At 37.8% G+C, this 20,047-nt stretch overlaps 1 protein-coding gene across 2 annotated transcripts in view; it reads right to left on the bottom strand.

Moving 5' to 3' along the window:
• ASXL3 (ASXL transcriptional regulator 3) overlaps positions 1-20,047 on the bottom strand; it is a 139,597-nt gene that overhangs the window by 15,852 nt on the left and 103,698 nt on the right. For both annotated transcript variants that reach the window (XM_074820037.1, XM_074820028.1), the window contains 2 exons: positions 3,294-3,390; positions 2,721-2,826 (listed from right to left, as the gene is read on the bottom strand). In XM_074820037.1, coding sequence (XP_074676138.1) covers positions 2,721-2,826; positions 3,294-3,390 — 203 coding nt within the window. The remainder of the gene's footprint in view (positions 1-2,720; positions 2,827-3,293; positions 3,391-20,047) is intronic.

Raw genomic sequence — 20,047 nt, forward strand, 5'->3', positions numbered from 1 at the left:
AGTTACTCAAGGATATATGGATGCTGATATTCTACTGCTGTGATAAGTAGTACTGGGGAAAATAAATAAAAAAATTAATGAAGGATTAAATCAGCAATAAAATTTAGGGGAGGTCTACCCAAAATTAAAGCTTTGATTTAGTGAGCTGGCAGTTCTATCCTGACACGTAACTCTCTCAAAAGTGGAAAAAGAAACAATATATTGAACAATAGAGTATAACCCTCATAATCCTGGGGCAAGAAGTCAGAAGAACGTGGATTTCTGGCAACATGCATCAGCTGATCCTAGATAAATGTCTGCAGAATGAAGTTTTTGTTTTTTAAAGAAAGTCAGAGAAAGGAAAAACGAACAACTATGAGGAAGTGGAGAGAGCATAAATGGATGGAAGTAAACTACAACCGACAGTCCTGTGATAAACAGCCTGCATACAGATAAGAGCAAACACAAGAAACATAATGTGCAGAGCCAACATGGAAGAAGCACTCTGAAGCCTTTGAATGCCATGAACTGGGGAGTGTGCAAAAATGTTTACAAAGATTCTGCATCTATATAAGGTGAAACTTGAATTTACTTATGGAATATCAAAAGATCAAATTAGCTGAAGTCAGAACAAAAATACCACATTGACTGTAAAGTAAGCAAGTTAGAGTGCAAGAGAGATCCATTTTGCAGACAGTGCACATGAGAAGTAGCTCAGGAAGCTTTCAAAATCTGCTACTTCAGTTGAATCAACATAGCTGAAAAGAGACAAAGCCCAATCATATTCAAAGCAAGTTTAAAAACCATAGTGAAAAAAGGTGAGAGAACTTAGACAAGGCGGAAACTACAGCAAAAACTAACATTCAAGTCAGTAAATAATGAGAAAAAGTACTTAAATCTGGCCAAGCAGCAAAGAGGTAGAATCTACCTACATAATAGCCAGAAGAAGAATGCCAGTGAAACAACGCAAGCTGGGGAAAGGGCAGGGGGGACCAGATTTAATACTGTAGTCAAAATGGAAATTATGTGCAATATGACATTTTGCATAACAATGTTGATGTCAGGAACCTATCAACCCAAATGACATGTATCACTGCAGACTGAGTAATTATCTGCCAACCATTACAGTGTCCAGCATTCAGCTAGCACGGCAGGACTGCTGGCTCTGTAAAATTATGAGTAGCATTCTCTGTGCATGTGACAGTCATTTGCAACTGAGAAATACACTTCAGCTAGAGTGAGCTGCTCATGTTTTGCTGGTACTAAACTTCTACTTCTATGCCAATACCTTACAAAGCCCCTTCCTTCATGAAAGGTTGGAAACCAACTCTTCTCTTGACATGCATAATGAAAAGTCATTATGTTCCTTATCTAAAAACCTAATTAATATTTTTTGATGCTAAAGGGATCAACACCTGGACTATATTGAGGTCTTAAAGCTGTTAAGTAAGAAATGAAGCACTTGACAATAAGAAAGTCTGCCATATTAAGACCCTAAATTTCCATTATATGTAAAGATAAAGTGGTGCAGAAATAGTATTCACACTGGGAGAAAGCATGTAGCCAGGATGTGCAAAATAAAGTATTAAAACGGATCTGTCCATTTGCTGCCTTGTTTTCACTACATTTCCCAGTGGTCCAAGGCAGTGGATTGTGAGAAGTAGCATTGTTACTGCAGAAATACTTTAGTTAATGCCTTAATCTTTAAGGTAATCACTTATATGAAGGGGTCCCTGTGTCCTGGATTTTCTAAGTAAAAAAACCATGTAATAACAAAACAAAGGCATCTCATGTGATGATGGTTCCCATGGAACATTTTTCGCTGCTAAGTGTTATGCATAAATTCCATTAAAACATACCTGAAAACAATAAAAAAAAAAATCAGTAACTTTTAAAGAATGTTTATAATATTTTTAATACTTAATATTTTTAAAAACAGAGATGTAATTCTAAGTATTGATGGTTTAACTTTTTAAAGCAATTTTTGAAAGGAAGATTTCTGAATTTTAAGAAGATGTGAATTTCCTTAAATTTTTATTTAAAAAAAATCCCTGGATACAAGAACTGAATCTTCAGCTGCTACAGGATGCCACATCTGTATCATCAATAAAATTGTGCTGACTTGGACAACTGTGCACCTGGAACGATACTATCTAATTCATTTTAGTCAGTTAAGGGTATTTATTCTTTGCATCTCATTTCTAAAATTAGACTAGTCATTGTCACTTTCATTTGTCTCTAGCCAGTATTTCTTTTATGTCGTATATTCTACTCCAGCAAAGGGCCATCTCAGTCAAACAATAAAAAAACATTATTTGATTTTAGAAACTTTGCAACTAGCTTAGAAAAAATAAATAAAAACACACTAGAGAAATATCTCTGCTGGTCTTCTAGTCTATAGAAGCTGTATTTATATTTTGCAGGAGGAAAGAATTACCCCAATGCTATTTTTTAAAAGATAATTAGAAAATACTCGCATGCTTGGGCCTTGTGTCTTAAGCTCTCCTTGGAATGAATTTTTACGGATGAGTTATGAACCTTTAAAAATGCAATTGTAATGCAAGTACAGACACACCACTATAATTCTACCCACAACTTCTTATACTGGGGAATAACTGCCTTTGATAACTGCTTTATTAAGTTTTACAGCATATGACCGTGCCATGTGAAGCAGAGAATTATATTTTCATTTCCTCCTAAAAGAAAATAATAAAAATGCTTTTATTTGCTTCAATACTTACTTTTCACCATAAAACCTTTCAAAGAATTTTTCTTTCCAAGGTTCTGTTTTCTTTTCCTTCTCAATCTCTTGTCTGATGCGCAACTGCATTTCTGGTGTGAATTCTCCTAAAAGACAAATACTAACATATTCAATAAAAGTTGTCATGGATTAACTTACTAGGGGTAATTATAAATTACAGAGATGACATACAGTGATTTCTGTTACAGTCATTCAACAATTCCAAATGAAAATAATGAAAAACAAAAGTGAGTGTGACATAGAAAGATTTAGTTTACCATATAATATCAGTATTTCAAAAGTATATTGGTGGGATTTAGTTGCATGCATTTATGTTTCCAAGGCTGGCAGTGATGAGAATGCTTGGGGTTTTTTTTAAACTGTCAAAATAAGCTGCCACAGCAAGCTGTAAAAATGTACACTAAATTCAAAATGGAATCAGCAATTTTTCTTTTGCTGAATTACTGGTGTATTACACTTTCTATTCTAAAAGTATTTTTCAAACGTAGAAACAGAGACATTCTTCATAAAAACAATTAACCTTTGGTAGATCTGAGAACAAGTAGAGAGTTACCTTCTGCCAATCGCTGTTTCCACCCTTGTGCTGCATATGCGAAGAATTCATTATTTAGAGCAGAACTACTGAGGCGCAAAACTCCATCACTTCCCATCTAGAAAATAAGCCGATGGTAGCAGAAGATAGTGTCAGAAATAGTGTCAGCTAAGATTACATAAAAGCAGAGTTCCAATTAAGGGGAATGGGAAGGGATAGGGAGTGGGAATAACAAAGAAAATTACCTACTACTACTAAAACAGCATTTTCATTATAGCCGTTACTGTAAGTGCAAGTGGGCTAATCCAGCACCAGTGTGTTCTCTTCAGTCATCAGTATTACTGATGATAACTCAGTTTACAACTGATTGATGTGTTTTAATCACAGCCCTCTATCTTGAGCCTATGTCTAGAGCTATCGTACACAATCAAAAATCAAGATCATTATTGTGCATCTGCCTGGAATATGGTACAAAACAAATTAATTAAATGTAATGAAGACAGTAACTTTGCTGTTTCTAAATAAACCTAACACTCATGTTACCTAATATGCTGTACTGGCAGAAGAGTGGATGACAGGTAACCTTAACAAAATAACTGGTGTAAACTCAGCACTAAAACTAAAACCAGCTATACACGTAATTTCATAGGCATCGACAGTGAAAACTGTGGAAGAACATTATAATTATTTTTAGTTTCTACATATGTCAAACATTAAATGATAAAACACCATTAAAAGTCTTAATGACAGTAATTTCTACAATAACTTTTAAAAGCAATTGAACTATTGAGCTTTCTTTTACCATAAAACAATGCTTATTTTCAGGTTGTGAGGATATGTCTGACTATTGAAGGAATTCTAATAACTGAAAAAAGTAATTATATCAAAGAGATTAGCAGTGGATATGACCTCTAGCATAATAAATAAACAGATAATAAAAACAAACTAGCAAATAAAGAGAAAGGGAGTAAACAGCAGAAGAGGTAACGTTGCTAGAACAAGCACTCTCACTATTTTACATCCTTTAAGGTAACTAGGAGATAATGTTTGACAACACCATTTGTGATCTAGCAGTAAAAACCAGCACATTTTCCAGCATATTAACACATGTTTTAGCTACGCAGTATCCCCTAATTCTCAGTGCTTGTTTCTGGAGCCAGAAAGAAGCAGACGTGTCAGTAACATTAAATTATATTTAGCTGTACCTCCCTCGCTGAGCTCTATATTTCACTGATAATACTGGCCCTACTTTCAGATCAGTCTTTGCTAATTTACTCATTGCCTAGCTGACATCCTGTCCCACAGTAATCTCATAGGAGTAAACCAGAAAGATGTGAAGTAGTAAAAACAGAAATAGAGTGATAAGCATGGACTCTGAAAAACAGGCAATGCTAAAGGCATTTGATTACAGCAAGAAAACAGTATGTGCATGGTACCAGGGTCCCTCAGCAGGATATGAACCTACAGTATTGCTGTCTGTGATTTCCTGCATTGTTTTGCCAACAAGTCATAGGATTTGCATTCAAGTAGGGTGGATATATAATGCCTCTACGCTTCTCATGATGGGGGTTGTGGAACACATGCATATTAATTACAGATAGGCTATGACTAATGCTGAAACTGGAGAAAAACTGGAAAGGAACAGTGAAACATACAGCAGAAGTAGCAAGAAAATAAAATCAGTGAGACGACAAAGGGCATAAAGAACATGTACTGACTGTATAAATCAAACTGGTATGACACATTTTCTTCTTCCTGCACAAATGAACTTTTCCAGAAATATTTAAATTCCAGAATGAATATATTAATATTAATATAAAGTGACATTTTACATACCAGTGCGTCTTGCAACTGAACAAACCTTACACAACAAAACAACACTTACACAATTTCCTAAAAAGGTAAGATGAGAAGTTACAATAAAAAGAATCACAAGTTATTAAATAAACAATTTTTTGTTCCTGAAAGAAAGGTGCTGAAGCTACCTTCAGTTTCAACATAAAAAGAGATGAAATAGTAACATCCATTCATGTCAATGTAGGTTCTACTCCAAATTTCAGTAAATTCAAGATTTTCTCCCTAAGCCTGACAGTGTTTTGCAGGAAAGAGTTATACAGACATGGAATTATTATTATCATATTTAACCTCATTTAACTGCAGGCAGACTCTGAAAGACACGGTCCTCCTGAAACTCCACTGCTTAGCTGATGGCAAACAGTGTAGCCGTATCACTAGGCAGATCAACAAATCTCATAGGAAAGTAATAATTTGCAGACAATAATTTTCTGGTAAATCAGCAAGATGATCCAACTTATCCTAAGGTCATACGATCATTACATCTCCTGCAAAGTTGGAATGTACCACAAGAGGCGGAAAGAGAATGCCACTTTTCAGCATGAAACTGTAGCCAAGTGTGATTGAGCTATTTCACTAGGCTGCATAAATCAAGAGCATTCTGAAGACTGCCAAACTATATTACCATGTGAATACAAGAAGAACAGTATTAGTTTCATTGTAACCCTGTTGTTGTAAAGACAGGAGAAAAGAAAGCTTTGTAGGAAGAGTTGCTGCATCTTTTCTGTTATTGGCTAATATACTTGGGAAAAAGTGCCAAGTTTTTGGGTGCACAATTTCTTGTAAGGTGTGAAAAAGAAACTGCAAACCCCAAGCTAAATGCTAGAAAGAGGTTCGACCAAATTCAAATGTTAACTAGTCCACCTGAGAGAAAAGCACAGGCTGGAACTTCAGAACAGAAAGCAAATGTTAGCAAGGTCATAGGTAAAGTTCATTAATTCTTGTGGACCAGAAAAAAATGCCAAGTAGTGGTGGAAAAATGCCAACCTGTGGAAGAAAAAAGGAGGAGTAGAAAAAGCAACTAGAAGAATAGCAGAAAGGAAGAATGAGAAGATTACAGTGGGTTACCTAAGAAGAAATATTAGTATAGGTCAACTAGCAATGGAACAACAGATCATTTGTGAACTGCACTGGAAAACAGATGCATGCTGCACTGACCACTTTAAATATTAACCGTAACAGCTTACAAGTATTAGGGAATTATGTTCACAAGATCGAAAATATGATGTTAAAGATGCTTAGGTTAAGAAAAGTAAGAACAAACTCAAGAAGAAGCCACTGCTGACTTCATGATAGTCACTGCCTTTGATGAACTGACAAAGAGAAGGACCTTTCCTGAGACCTGTGTTCATGGGGCCACACAACTCATGGAAGATTTAAGTAGCTGGAACAGCCAAAATCTAGACAGAAGAGCATATAATGACACAGAAGGTAGAAACACAATAATTAATTAGAGGAGAAGCTTCCCGTGATATATTTTAACATGATACGAAAGAATAATTTCAGGCTAAAACACTATGGAGAGATGCATGAAAGTAGTCATCATTATCTAGACTTGGTACACATAACTTAGGGTAAGAGATACCCATGGAAAAAATGCAGGAAATAAAGAGTTGGCCAGCCCCAGTGAATTTCTTGCTAAGAATTTTGAGATCAAAGAAAACCTGTGCTGGGAATACAACAGGAAGAATTTATTCAGTCAGTTAAAGCTCAGAGAGAAAAGGATGAGGACAAAAAAGCTAAAGGAACTCATAATGGCCAAAGAGCTAAAGTCAATGAGACAGAAATTTTCAAAATGTTGTAAGAAGAAAAAATTACTAAGCAGAAAGCAGATCCACTACCAAATGAGGAAAACAATCCAAACTAAACTAACAAGAAGTTCAATCATTTAGCTATTTCCGATTCATTTAAAGATTTCTATACAGGGAAAAAAGTTTGAACAAGTTTGAACAGACACAAAATGGGCAATTTTACATCTATTTGTTTTGAAGGAGTCGAAACAACACCGCTAACAAAGATGTTTTAGTCCTTTTCTCAATACCCTAGTCATGTGAAATGACATTTTTTCTGCTCTGTTAAACTTGGAAGGACTACGAATTCTTCCTCCTACGGTATTAGCTAACAGCCTCTACTGAAATCTTTTCTTACCTCACCCAGAGAACACATTTTCACCTAAGTCCAAAAGTTAAAGTGGAAATTGAAAATTTTGAAGCCAAAGGGTATATTTACTTCTCTATGCTCTGATGACAGAGACAGCTCAATTAACCACTAGGTCTAAATTAGAATTTGAAGAAACATGCCAATAAAGCAGTTCTTAAATACATTGTTAATTTTTATGGTATTTAAAAAATGCTGTCCAACAGAGACAGTGTGTTAATGAGCTGGAACAACAAACATTTCTTGGAAAGTTTATGTTTTATTCTGTTGAGCTTTAAATTTCTGTTTTTCTGATTAAGCACAATGGTAGAATTATGTTTTCTAATTAATACTTCTGTGAAGAATTCACAATGGCTTTTAAAAGTTTCTCTTTTTATTGAAAGCAAAAAAACCCACATGCAACCCCAAAACATATCTGCTAAACCCTGACATCTGTTTGCATTAAAAATCAAATGTTAATCATTTTTATCAAAAGGAACTGAGTCAACTTTCTATGAACAACTACTTAAATTATTTTCCTCCAAGTTCCACTGAAAATTCTCTTCTGAGAATAAGGCAGGGATTATTTTTGTAGCTCAACCTGAAGATGCACACTGGTGGTTTAGTAGGGAAACAGCAAGTATCGCACAGGTGTGTACTGGTAGGTTATCTGATCTTGGCTAGCATGTTTACAGAAAGGGAATTAGCAAATCTATTATTTCTCTCTGTCTTTCAAATGATTCAAAATTCTCCTAACGTATTTATAAAACTACTAATGATACATAGTTCCTGTGTAGTATAACGTATTTCCTACATAAAAGCTTGTGAGAATGTCACACCATTTGATCATAATACCTCACTATGCAAAAACACAAAATCAGCAAGAGAAGTGAAGATTCATCCAAATTAAGGGTTCAGTACCACTCAAGTAATTATACACTTTCTACAAATTCCTACTAACCCTCTTTTGTGCTTTTATATTTTATCTTGGAGTAAGAACAGTCCTAGAATTCAGAGACTTTCCCGGAGGTATGTAAAAGGAATTATGTGCAAAAGATGGAAGGTATGAGAAAATACATTTTGACACTTTTGCATTAAAGCTTCGAAAATATTAAAAATGAAAAATTTAGCAGCATTTATATCACATACAGAAAAAATTACATTTTATTTATGTATGTGAAGAGACACCACTGCCGATTTGTAACATGGAACAAATGTTCCAGTACTGGTCACAGTATCAAACTGACCTGTGATGAATGTACAGAGCAAATGTAGCATCTGAAGATGCAGCAACCTTAGTGACTGACTTTCTGAAGGCAAACACGTTGGAGAGCTGGCTAGACAACATGCCAGGCCTGGCTCGTTTTATTCTTGACGATCATAGAGCAAAAGTTCATAGGTGACAGGGAAGACCAGTATCTGTATTTCTGCCACAAAATGTGTAATACTAAGGGGAGCTCTCTCCAAGAAACAGAACTGTTTTAGTCCAAGTACACAGAAATAAACACTTAGTTTAGGTACTCTGCATCATCACTCTGGAAGAGCTTCTCTGCTTCCACTAACAGTAAAGGAAGAAAAGCATAAAGAAGATGAAACTCCTGATTAGGGCCTCTACATTTGCTGCCTAAGCCAGTCAAGCATGAAACAGACCCTCGCAACCGAAATCCAAAGAGAACATCAATAGATATGTTTGTAGCATACCAGATGCTCTCTTGCTCCACAAAATCCCCAAAGGATTAAAAATTGCTATCAAATCTAGTAAAACGTGATAGTAAGCTTTGGAAGAGATTGCAAAAACACAATGCATGTCTCAACATGCATGAGATTGTACTAATTGCACATTCTCTGAATGCAGACTACTGTGAACCAGGTGAATACTTTGGAACACACATTTTGGTGACTAATTTTTATGCTTTTCTTAGACATCCATTATATTGCGTAGGCCAACCATGTCCAAATTCATGTTTGTTGATCCCATAAATTTCCAACACTTCCTACTGGTAATCATGAAGGCTGATGCATTAATTGTTCCTTCATGCCACAGTGTCTTTGTCAGCAAAAACCAGATCTCAAGGTGCTTAACACCAAGCTTGGTGGTTCATGTTGTAACAGGAGTGAACTGCCTTCTTTTTTAAAGTCCTCACTTTTTAAAATAGGCTACCTACTCAGACTACTTTAGCCACCCAAATACAGATGTAAGCAATAACTATAACTATTTATAGCTATCAACTATACTAATAGGCCTGAGACTTTTTCAAGACTTGTGAAGCAGTGTGTCTAAGACAGAATGCAAAAATAAGTTTGGTTCAATTGTGCTGGTTTTGGTTCAGATGCATCTAATTTTCTCCATAGTAGCTGGTATGGGGTTATGTTTTTTATTTGTGCTGAAAACAGTGTTGATAACACAGGAATGTTTTCCTTATTGCTGAGCAGTGCTTACACAGAGTCAGGCCTTTCCTGCTTCTCACACCGCCCCACCAGTGAATAGTCTGGGGGTGCACAAGAAGTTGGGAGGGGACACAGCTGGGACAGCTGACCCCAACTGACCAAAGGGATATCCCATGCATGACATGAGATGTCATGCTCAGCAGTAAAAATCTGGGGGAAGAAGAATGAAATGGGGGACATTCGGAGTGATGCCATTTGTCTTCCCAAGTAACCGTTATGCATGATGGAGCCCTGCTTTCCTGGAGATGGCTGAACACCTGCCTGCCGAAGGGAAGTGGTGAATGAATTCCTTGTTTTGATTTGCTTGTGTGTGCGACTTTTGCTTTACCTGTTAAACTGTCTTTATCTCAACCCATGAGTTTTCTCACTTTTATGCTTCCAATTCTCTCCCCCATCCCACTGGGGGGAAGTGAGTGAGCAGCTGTGTGGGGCTTAGTTGCTGGCTGGGGTTAAACTACAACACCAATACACAAGCAAGTCCCAGGTATCAAATATCTGTGTACACCACCAAAACTGGATGCTTGCCACCTGTTATCAGTGGCTTTAGGCTACTACTTAAAAGTGCTTTTGGGATTTTTTGAGGGGGTGAATAGGACTGACTGCTAGCAGTCATAACAAACACAATATCCAAACTCAGACTTTATAAACTATCCTTTGATGACAAAGATTAGTATTTGCTAGTAATGACTTCTATAGTGTTAGTGACAAAGGCATACAAGCCTAAACTCTGCAGCTCTATACAAATGTAACTTAAAAAGTAATGGAGGGTGGTGGCATTCCTGGCTGGAATTCAGTTTAAGATTAAAACAATCTATGTAAACATCTAGACCTGGCCTAGGTTTCCGATTGCCTATTACAGTCAACAGAGGTCTAGCCGATGAAGTGAACGGAGCCTAGAGGACTATTCAGCTGACCAGCAAGTCAGCATCTACTTTACAGTGAGACAAATAGCTCCTCAGGCTCTTTGTTCATGTATTGACTCAATCTGCATTACCTGTAATGGGAGTTTAGACACTTAGCACACTTGCACACATAGAATTGAGATGTCTCCATTTGGGGGTGAATCCTATCCTCTGTGTCAAACAGCTCAGAAACTGGATACAGGAAAGCTACAAAGGGGCAACACACTGCAACCACAGACAAGTGTAACAACAAAATCACTGACCAAATTAATTACTGTTAATGCTTATAAAGCACAGCATAAAAGACAAGGCAATGTGTTTCTAAAGGCCATCTACCTTGTCATTAACTATGGAGAACTTAAAAAAGACACCCTTTGTCGCACAGAGCAGAACTAGATATAAGCTCTGCAGATACATTTGGACAAAATGTTCCACGTATAAGCAGTCACAGCATGCTCCTGAGCACTGACACAATAGCTATAAACCCACACTGGACACCAAAGACTACATTCTTATTCCCCTTGAAACAGCATGTTTAAAATGGGCACATGTAAACTTTAAATAGGCAGTCTCGGGCATGGGTAACTAGTTTATATGTGTGACTGTTTGGCGAGTTTGAAATTCAGATACAACAGCACAATGCACCCAAAGCATACCATCAGAGAACAAAAAGCTCTCTCTATGCTAAACCCTCCAAACCTTCATATGATCTTTATATACAGAGCAAGGTAATCCCAAAATTAGAGCCTGTTCTGGAAAAAGAGAGGAACAAATCTCCAAAACAGATTAAGAAAAGCCAGTGCTCCTGGTGTCCAAGAGACTCACCACCTCCAAAGGGGATTCCAAGGCGCGAATGAGGGCAACAGAGAGTATCTGATGAACCTCATGAAGGTCTTGGTAGGTATGATGCCTGCAAAATCTACCCATTTCACTGGTTATTAAACTTTGATGTCCATCTACCTTCAATCTAAGAATACAGCCAGCAATAGGTGCTACAGGCAGAACAGCTTTGGCTTCTTTACCCACGGAGTGATGGCCTAAGAAGGTTTAGAAATATGGCAATAGGTAAGCAAAGATGGAAAACAGCCCTCACAGAGGAAAGGGACATCCTGTAAAGACATACTTGCTAATTTCTCCAAAATTTTAATGCTGTATTTATATACGTGGCCCAACAGTATGGGCAAATCAAATCAAATAAAATACTGTTCTGTGGACCACTGCCAAAACAAGCTTATTTATAAAAGGATGGGTTAAAGAAGGGGCCAATGTGATGACAGTGGTACATTTCTCTCAGTCTTTGATGGTTAAACACTAATGCAAGAACTACAAATGGTACGTAGGAGGACGTGGAAGATTTAGTTGACAATCAACATTTTGACTTAATGGGCAAAATGGACATCTGATAACTCCTATGACTGATGGTAATATAAAAGAGTAAAGCTTGTTTGGGAAAAAAAGAAAGAAGAAATGGCAACGCAATAAAAAAAAATGTGTTTCAAGTAGGCATACTTTCATAAATGCAGAATTAGTTGGGAGAATCCCCAAGAACATGGTGCTAGTGAAAAAGGAGTTAAAGAAACCTCACAGTTCTTTAAATAAACAATACTGACCACAGGGAGCGCAAAGCCTCCTGCAAAGGAATAATGGGGACTGTACAATGAAACCACATTGTCTTAGTTTGGACCTCACTGTTGATCTCACAGCATGCAGGGAATGGAAATGAGGTCAACTTACTAAGCAAGAATACCACAGCAGAACATGGTATAATGGGCCGAAATTAGACACAGTTGGCAAGGGACACATCAAACTCAGGAAGAAATAATTCCAGAGAATGTACTAAGAAAGTACATTAGGGGCAAGAAGATGATGAAAGAAAAAGTCCACTGTGCAACACAGAGGAAAAACTAGAGGGATATGGAGGCAAAGCTAATGTTCATACTGCCTTTTTTGCAATTTTCTTCACCACAAATCTGCTGCATTGAGGTGCTTAATACAATTAACACCAGCAACAAAAGGCAAAAGGGTAAGATCTCACCCTTGAACAAGCAAGGAGCTGAATAAATATTACTTAAATGCATTCAAATCATCTGGGCTTGATGGACTAGTCTGTTAAATGTCCACTTATGAAACTATTTCAGAACTGTTAAAAGACAGATTTGAGGACAACTACAAAATTATACGTGCTAGCTATATGTTACAGCACATATGTATCACCTGTGTCTAAAGGAGATAAGCACAGCTAAAGACTTACAGATTAAGCCAGCTTCGGAAGAACTCTATGGCCTACACACAGACAACCGATTCTGTTTTGAGATGCCCTAGGGTGTCCTACGATATTCATATGGATACATCCTGAGCAGATACAACCCGGAACCTAGATGGAACCTATAACCTTTTGAAGAAGTTGGGTACTACACTACATACCACAGCACATCTCAATCAACACAAGAAGCCTATGTTTAAATACCTTGCTTGCTCCCCATCTTCAAGCTCTGAAGAGATCTGCAATGATTAAAGCACAAGATATCACACTATACAACTGCCTAGAAGCTAACAAGGAGCTGAGCAATAGCCAACATGAATTTGTCAAGAATAGGTCACGTCGAGTCAGTCTATTTTCTTTCTGACAGCATAAAAAGCCTTGTGATAGAAGCGAAACAGCACAAGTTTTATATCTTGATTTTAACAATGCTGTGTCACATGACATTTTCTTAAGCAAAGCTAGGATACATAAATTGTATAAATTGCTACAGAACTACTCAGAAATCTACTCAAGGAACTATTGTTTATTTATTATCAACTAGGAGGCTGTATTTCAGGGGCATGAGAAAAAAAAATTGAAGGAATTTGCAAATAACATCAGTCAGACAGGGACCGAGTACACTGAAACCTACAACTAAAATTCAGAATTCTCTTGATGGATTTGAGAATTACTTTGGAAACAATAGGGATAAGTAGGGCATTGCAATAGTGGCAAATGCAGAAGTTTCAGACTCCTGTAGTAATACATAACTAGAGAAATACAAAATGAAGAAACTAAGTGGCTATGCAGTGCTTCTGTAGAAGCACATGGGCTGATCACAAACTGAATATAAGTCAACCTTCCTATAGAATTGCAAAGAAGGTGAGCACAATGCTGGAAGTTATAAATGGGAGTACTGTGTAGAAACACAGAAATCAGTTCTGCTCTCCTTGGTGTTACTTATCACTTGAGCTGGAGTAATACATTCAATTTTGATTGTTGCAACTCAGAACTGGTACAAAGTCCAAAGGACACAAATGAGTCTGAGCACAGATTTAAGCTCCTAGATCTACAAAGACTATATTAATAAGGGCTGCTTCTCAAAAAAAAAAAGAAAGAGGGAGATGGGGAATGGGTTACTGCCTTCATGTTTGAAGGCTATTACAAAATGAACACAGTAATCTCCATGCTCTCCACGTAGGTGCCAAACTGAACAAAGAATAATAGTCAGAATTGCAGGGAGAGAGATTCAGATTAGACACTGAGGAGAAAACTTTCTAACAGTGAAAACAATAAAGCACTAAACTTATTTGGAGAGGCTGTGAATTCCCCATCAGTGAACAGCCAAAAAACCTTTTAGACAATATCCATCAAGAATAACAGACATTGTTGATTCTGCCTTAGTATAGAGAAGCCTAGATAAATTGTCTTTTCTTTGCATATTTTCTACGTCAAGATATAAAAGATGCTAAAGAAGTTTAAAAATAAATGAGTGCTTCACAGTTTTCAAATTGCAATCTATTACATTACCATTAAAAGAAAACTAAAAACACTTTTGCAGGCATTTCTCTTCTGGCCAAGTCAGTCCTTGCATTTTGTCTTCAAGGCTTCTAGCCTCTTAATGCCCTTCCAGTGGAGTCACTTGATGCAATCTAGTGTAACTGATCACAGCTCATGATTCATATCTGAAACAACCACTCATTTGGACAGAATGACCTTCAGAAACACTGTGATTTCATAAGATGATGGCTTAGCTTTGCCTGCATGTGATTTTAGCCTTAAATTGCAATTAATTCTAAAATATCTTAAATGGATGTCATAGCACGGAGCATTGCACTGTCTTCTGGCTCTGCTTGTATTGCAGACACACTCTCTCAGTTTCTGGAACCATCTTTCTCAAACACAATCCTGTCATATCAGCCACCAGAATTATGCTTCATGATGACTGGAAGGAGCAGTTGATAGCTTGAAGCATATTAAAAGCCAAGTTAGATACTTTCTGTTCTTGAGGCTGAGTGTGGCATCCCTATAGAACAGACTTCTCATTAAGCCCAATAGTCAGAAATTATCATTGGGAAATTAAAAATGGCTGCAGAGAGTAGTATTATAAAGCCACATGCTTCGTCCATACCAATGTTTTCTAGAAAAAAATATTACCATTGCAAAATGGACAAGGCACTAAAAAGGGGAGCAGAACTTATTACTATATGTGCTCTTGTCAGTTTCTGGACTGTTTAATTTCTGACTAGCAGATTCTTCAGAAACTAACAAGATCTGCTTGCACTTATGTAAGACTAAATTCTATATAATACTGCAAAACAATGATTCTCCTGTTCATTAATTTGGCTAATGATCTGAGAACCAATTATGGCAAGGAGTTCTCCACAGCTAGAGCTCTCCCTGTGAAGTAATAGTTGGCAATTAAAAAACTTAACTTTTATCCATCTGAAAAATACTTTTAAGTGAATTTGCATGTATTTCCAGTATGAGAATCATTGATGAAGTTTCTCCATTTCCTACAGAATACCGCTGACTGTTCAAGTATGCCATTACCTATCTAAAAGTTATTTTTCCACTTATACAACTACCATTCAAAGTGATTGTGATAAATGGGACCAAACTAAAAGGATGCTCTAACAGTTGGCAAGTCTATAAGAGAGAATGAGTGTGAATGTTCTTGGGTAAGAAAAGGAAAAGCAGCTGTAACTGTCACAAAAAATCTTTAAGTTCTGTTAAACAATGGCTGCATTTCTGATGATAGTGTTTCTGCTACACAACTCAATGTTAAGCAAAGTTTTTCATCAGTCAGTAATATGTGAGTGGTACCATATGGTAACAATATCAGATCAAATCTGAGGTTGAACTAGCCCTTGATAATTGCAAGGAATAGATCATATAGAGAAAGCTTGTGAAAGATCATATAATACCCAATTACTAGAAAAGCTGTCAAATAGAAGATTTCTATTTAGCTCAGCTGGCATAAGACTGAAAAAGGGAATTTTTATTTTCCATAAATATTTCAGTCTACTTATGGCTATTACTTGTATGTATGCATCCACCACCTCCTATTTATATCAGTTAAACTCTATTTATATCACTTAACTGCCAGAAATCAATGCTAACTTCTCGTATGCAAAAGACTTCCATGGGTTAGTTGCCTATTGTATGAAATACAGCACTTATTAAAGTTGCCACTCTTCACATTTAATTTGGCTCTGGTAGATTAAATTCAGTAATTTTTCTTTAGAACGTTTTTTTATGGTTCATGTAAATTTTGGTGCCCTTCTCTGGATTCTTTCCACAGCTTCTGAAGTGAACTGGCCATGCTTAATATTCAAGATGATGACTTAATACTATTTATTTAATGAAAGGGTATTTTCTTTAGTGCAGCTTCCCTGTTGTTGTTGCTTAAAGGTTGACTGAATAGATGTTTCTGCTGAGCTGTCCATAATCACGACCGTATCTTCTTTTCAAATCTGATTTAGAAACTAGAAATGGAATAACCCACATCATTATTTCAGTGCAAAATGGTGTATGCTTTCCTACACTAGAGCCCCACTGCCACCATTAAGCTTCAATGTCTAGCCTAGACTGCCTTACCATAGAACTCCTCCAATACTGGATTACCTCTGAACTTCTGGGTAAACCTCAAATGGTAAGGGAAACGGCCACAGACAGAACTCAAGAGTCCACAGGAAGCACCTGCAGGTGTAATAGATAATTCGTATTTCCCTCAGAATTGGCAGGGAAGCAGAATGTGGAGATCCAGAAAAAGGAACTATATGGGGACAAACTAGTGGCACTACCAGGACCTGAAAAAAAGAACCTGTGTGAGGGGCCCCAACAGGAAAGTTGAGAACAGCGAAACAGAAACACCTTGAATGCAAGCTGCCACACAGTGACAGCAAAATAAAAACACTGGACTTCAAAAAATTATTGGATTAGTAGCTGCACAAGTTTGGTTCAAGAAATAAAGAGTTCTGTAAATTCTTTACAGAAATGGTGCTAGGGCAAAGTACACCCTTGCAAATTATGTCAGTGTAGGGAAAAAAAAAGACAGGAACCTAAAGCACAAGCTTTTCATTAATCTCCAAGACCAGAAAGAACCAGATTGAGCGTACTAACCTGGCCGTATTATTAAACTACAATAATACACTTCAGATGGGGACAAAAATCAGGGGCCAGGCCAAAAATGAGATATACTAACAAAGGAAAACAAGAATACTAACAAATCATCTTAAATCACAATAAAGAATTAGACCATTACTGAACGTATGCTGTGTTTGTACTTCTCCAGTTTTCACACATACAGAAAGTAGATTTCAAATCCTGGGGAAAAAAAAGGGAAATAAACAACGAGCCCAGAAGATTACAAAAAAATGAGCACCAACCAGGATGGACCTCTGAAGAAGAAATCATATCAATCCACATGCTTTCTCTGATAGGTCTGAGGAGAAAGCAGTAGATATCACCTACAGAATCATACATAGAATCATGTGGGTTGGGCATGACTTCCAGAGGTCATGAAATTTTCAAAGCCATTCCACTTAAAGCAGCTTGTTTAGGACCTTGCCCACTTAAGTTCAGTGTATCTCCGAGAAGAAATCTTCCACAGCCTCTCTGGACAATCTCTTCCAGTGCTTAACCACCCTTGCTGTGAAAATATGTTTCCTGATAATGAAATTAGAATTTCCCACATTTCAGCTTGTTTCCATCACCTCTAATGCTATTACTATGTGCCTCCAAGAAGACCTCTGTTTTTTCTACAACCTCCCATCAGATCCCCTTGCAGCCTCCTCTTGTCCTGCGTGAAAAAATCCAACTCTCATGTGTTACAGTCCCTTAACCATCTTGGTAGCTCTCCACTCGACTTGCTCCAATATGTCAATGTCTTTCTTGAAAGAAAGGGTATCAATGATCACTTCTCTTGACCTTCTGGCTGTGGTCCTGCTCATTCAGCCCAGGATGCTGCCAGCCTTCTTTACTGCCAGGGTGCAATGCTGGCTCTTATTTGACTTGCTGCCTACCAAGACCCCAGGGCTCTTTTAGCCTTTTTTGAAGATGGGTACAACATTTCCTTTTTCCAGTCATTGGGGACCTTCCCTGATCTCCACGGACCTTCCCTGATCTCCACGGCCTTTCAAAGATAATAGAGAGTTGCCTTGCAAAGACATTACCCAGCTTTCTCAGCACCCTTAGATACAGTCTGTTGTGTCCCATGGATTTCTATGGGTCAAGTTCTCGCAAGTAATCTTGACTTGGCCCTTATCTACTGTTGGCAGTTCTCCTCTTTGAACGCTTTTATGAAGTTCAGAGGCCTGGGAGATCTTGTTGGTGAAAATGGAGGCAAAGAAGGCATTATGTCAGCTGCGTATGTGTTCATAGTCAGTAAATCATACACAGCCATCCAGCAACAGTCCCAAATTTTCTTTGTTCAGTCTACTACTACTTATTCTTCACTCCCCTCAGGATCTTGAACTCCACTTCACAATCACTATAGCTATGGCTAGCACAGTCATTTATTATTACACCCCTAACCAGCTATTCTATGCTTCAAACAGCAGATTCAACCGTGCATCACCCCCAGCTGCCTACTCCATTACCAGAGTCAAGAAGTACCCTGACACCCTCCAGAAATCTCCCTGTATGCATTCCATTGTGTTGCCCTTCTAGCGATAACAGGAAGGTTAAAGTCCCCTAAGAACCAGGTCTGTGATTCAGACTTCCTCAAGTTATTTAAAAGAAGAGTTTATCCACTTCCTCACCCTATCAAAGAATAGTTGAGGTTAGAAGGGACCTCTGGAAGTGGTCATCTTGTCCAAGCCCCTTGCTCAAGCAGGGTCATGTAGAGCCAGTTGCCCAAGACCATGTCCAGATGGCCTTTGAGTATCTCCAAGGATGGAGAATCTACAACCTCCCAATGCAACCTGTGCCCTCACTAAAAAAAGTTTTACCTCATGTTCATATAGAATCTCCTGTCTTTTGGTTTGTGCCCACTGACTCTGGTTCTGTCACACCCTTCCTTCAGGTTTTTGTACACTTTGGTAAGATTCCCCTGATCCTTCTCTTCTCTAGGCTAAGTTCCAGCTCTCAAAGGCCTTTCCTCATAAAAGAGATGCTCCAGTCCCTTAATCCTCTCAGTGGCCCTTCACTGTAGTCTGCAGTAGCTCCATCTCTCTCTACGGTGGAGCCCAGAACTGGACAAAGTACTCTAGGTGTGGCCTTACCAGTGCTGAGTTAGATTGGACGGTCTAGCAAACTCCCAACACAGTGGGGTCCATGCCACTCGACTCTCCTCTGACCCTGACCCCTAAGATCTGAACCAGACTGTAATCCACCCTGTAGAAGAGCTCCATACACTTACACCACTCCCCTTGAGGGCAACCACTCCCCTTGTCTTCTCTACTGTCTTTTCTCAAAAGAAGCAAATTTTTGTCAATGGTTTTGATATACATAAAAAAAGGGAGGAGAAACATGCAGAAAAAGGCACAGTATAATACTGGAGAGAAGCAAAAAAAAGGAGGGGAATGAATAGTAAAGGACTTGGTAATTACCAAGTGTAATACAAAATGTTGATGATTTCAGGTCTTGAGGACACAGATGGTAGGAATGTGGAAGAAGTAACGCAGTTGGAAGCTACAGAACATTTGAAAAAACAGACAGGGCTTGCCAAAAAACAGAGGCAAAAGGATAGCAACTGTTTCTTTGCCTGAAGATAAGGAACACTTAGAGGCTCATCTCAAACACAAAAATACATGCACACATTTACATACAGTGCTATGACTTTGAAGAAAAATCTATCCTTTCTTAAAACAGTTTCCATGTACTTAAAGCCAACAATGGAAGAGGTTCTGAGTTTAAAGTAGCTAAACAGGAGTATCAGAAAATTGCTTCTGACAAGATGCAACTACCAGGACCTTTTTGCTGTTGTGACCACAAAACAGTTGTAAGTAAAACGGAGAAGTACACAAAGTACACAATACAGATACATCCAACACAAAGGAATACAGTAGACAGCAATACATGGATTGACTTAAGAGCTGCTCCCAGAACAACAAACTCAGCCACCCCGACTTCATGTTTTAGGTAGGTGACATGGAAAGATACCAGCTCATACTATGTCTCTCACGGCAGTTCTGATTTAACACAACCTGAGTGCTAATGTTCACTCTGTATAATCTCTCTTCCACGGC

The sequence above is a fragment of the Strix aluco genome, chromosome 1, assembly GCF_031877795.1.
Source record: "Strix aluco isolate bStrAlu1 chromosome 1, bStrAlu1.hap1, whole genome shotgun sequence".
NCBI classification, from domain to species: domain Eukaryota; kingdom Metazoa; phylum Chordata; class Aves; order Strigiformes; family Strigidae; genus Strix; species Strix aluco.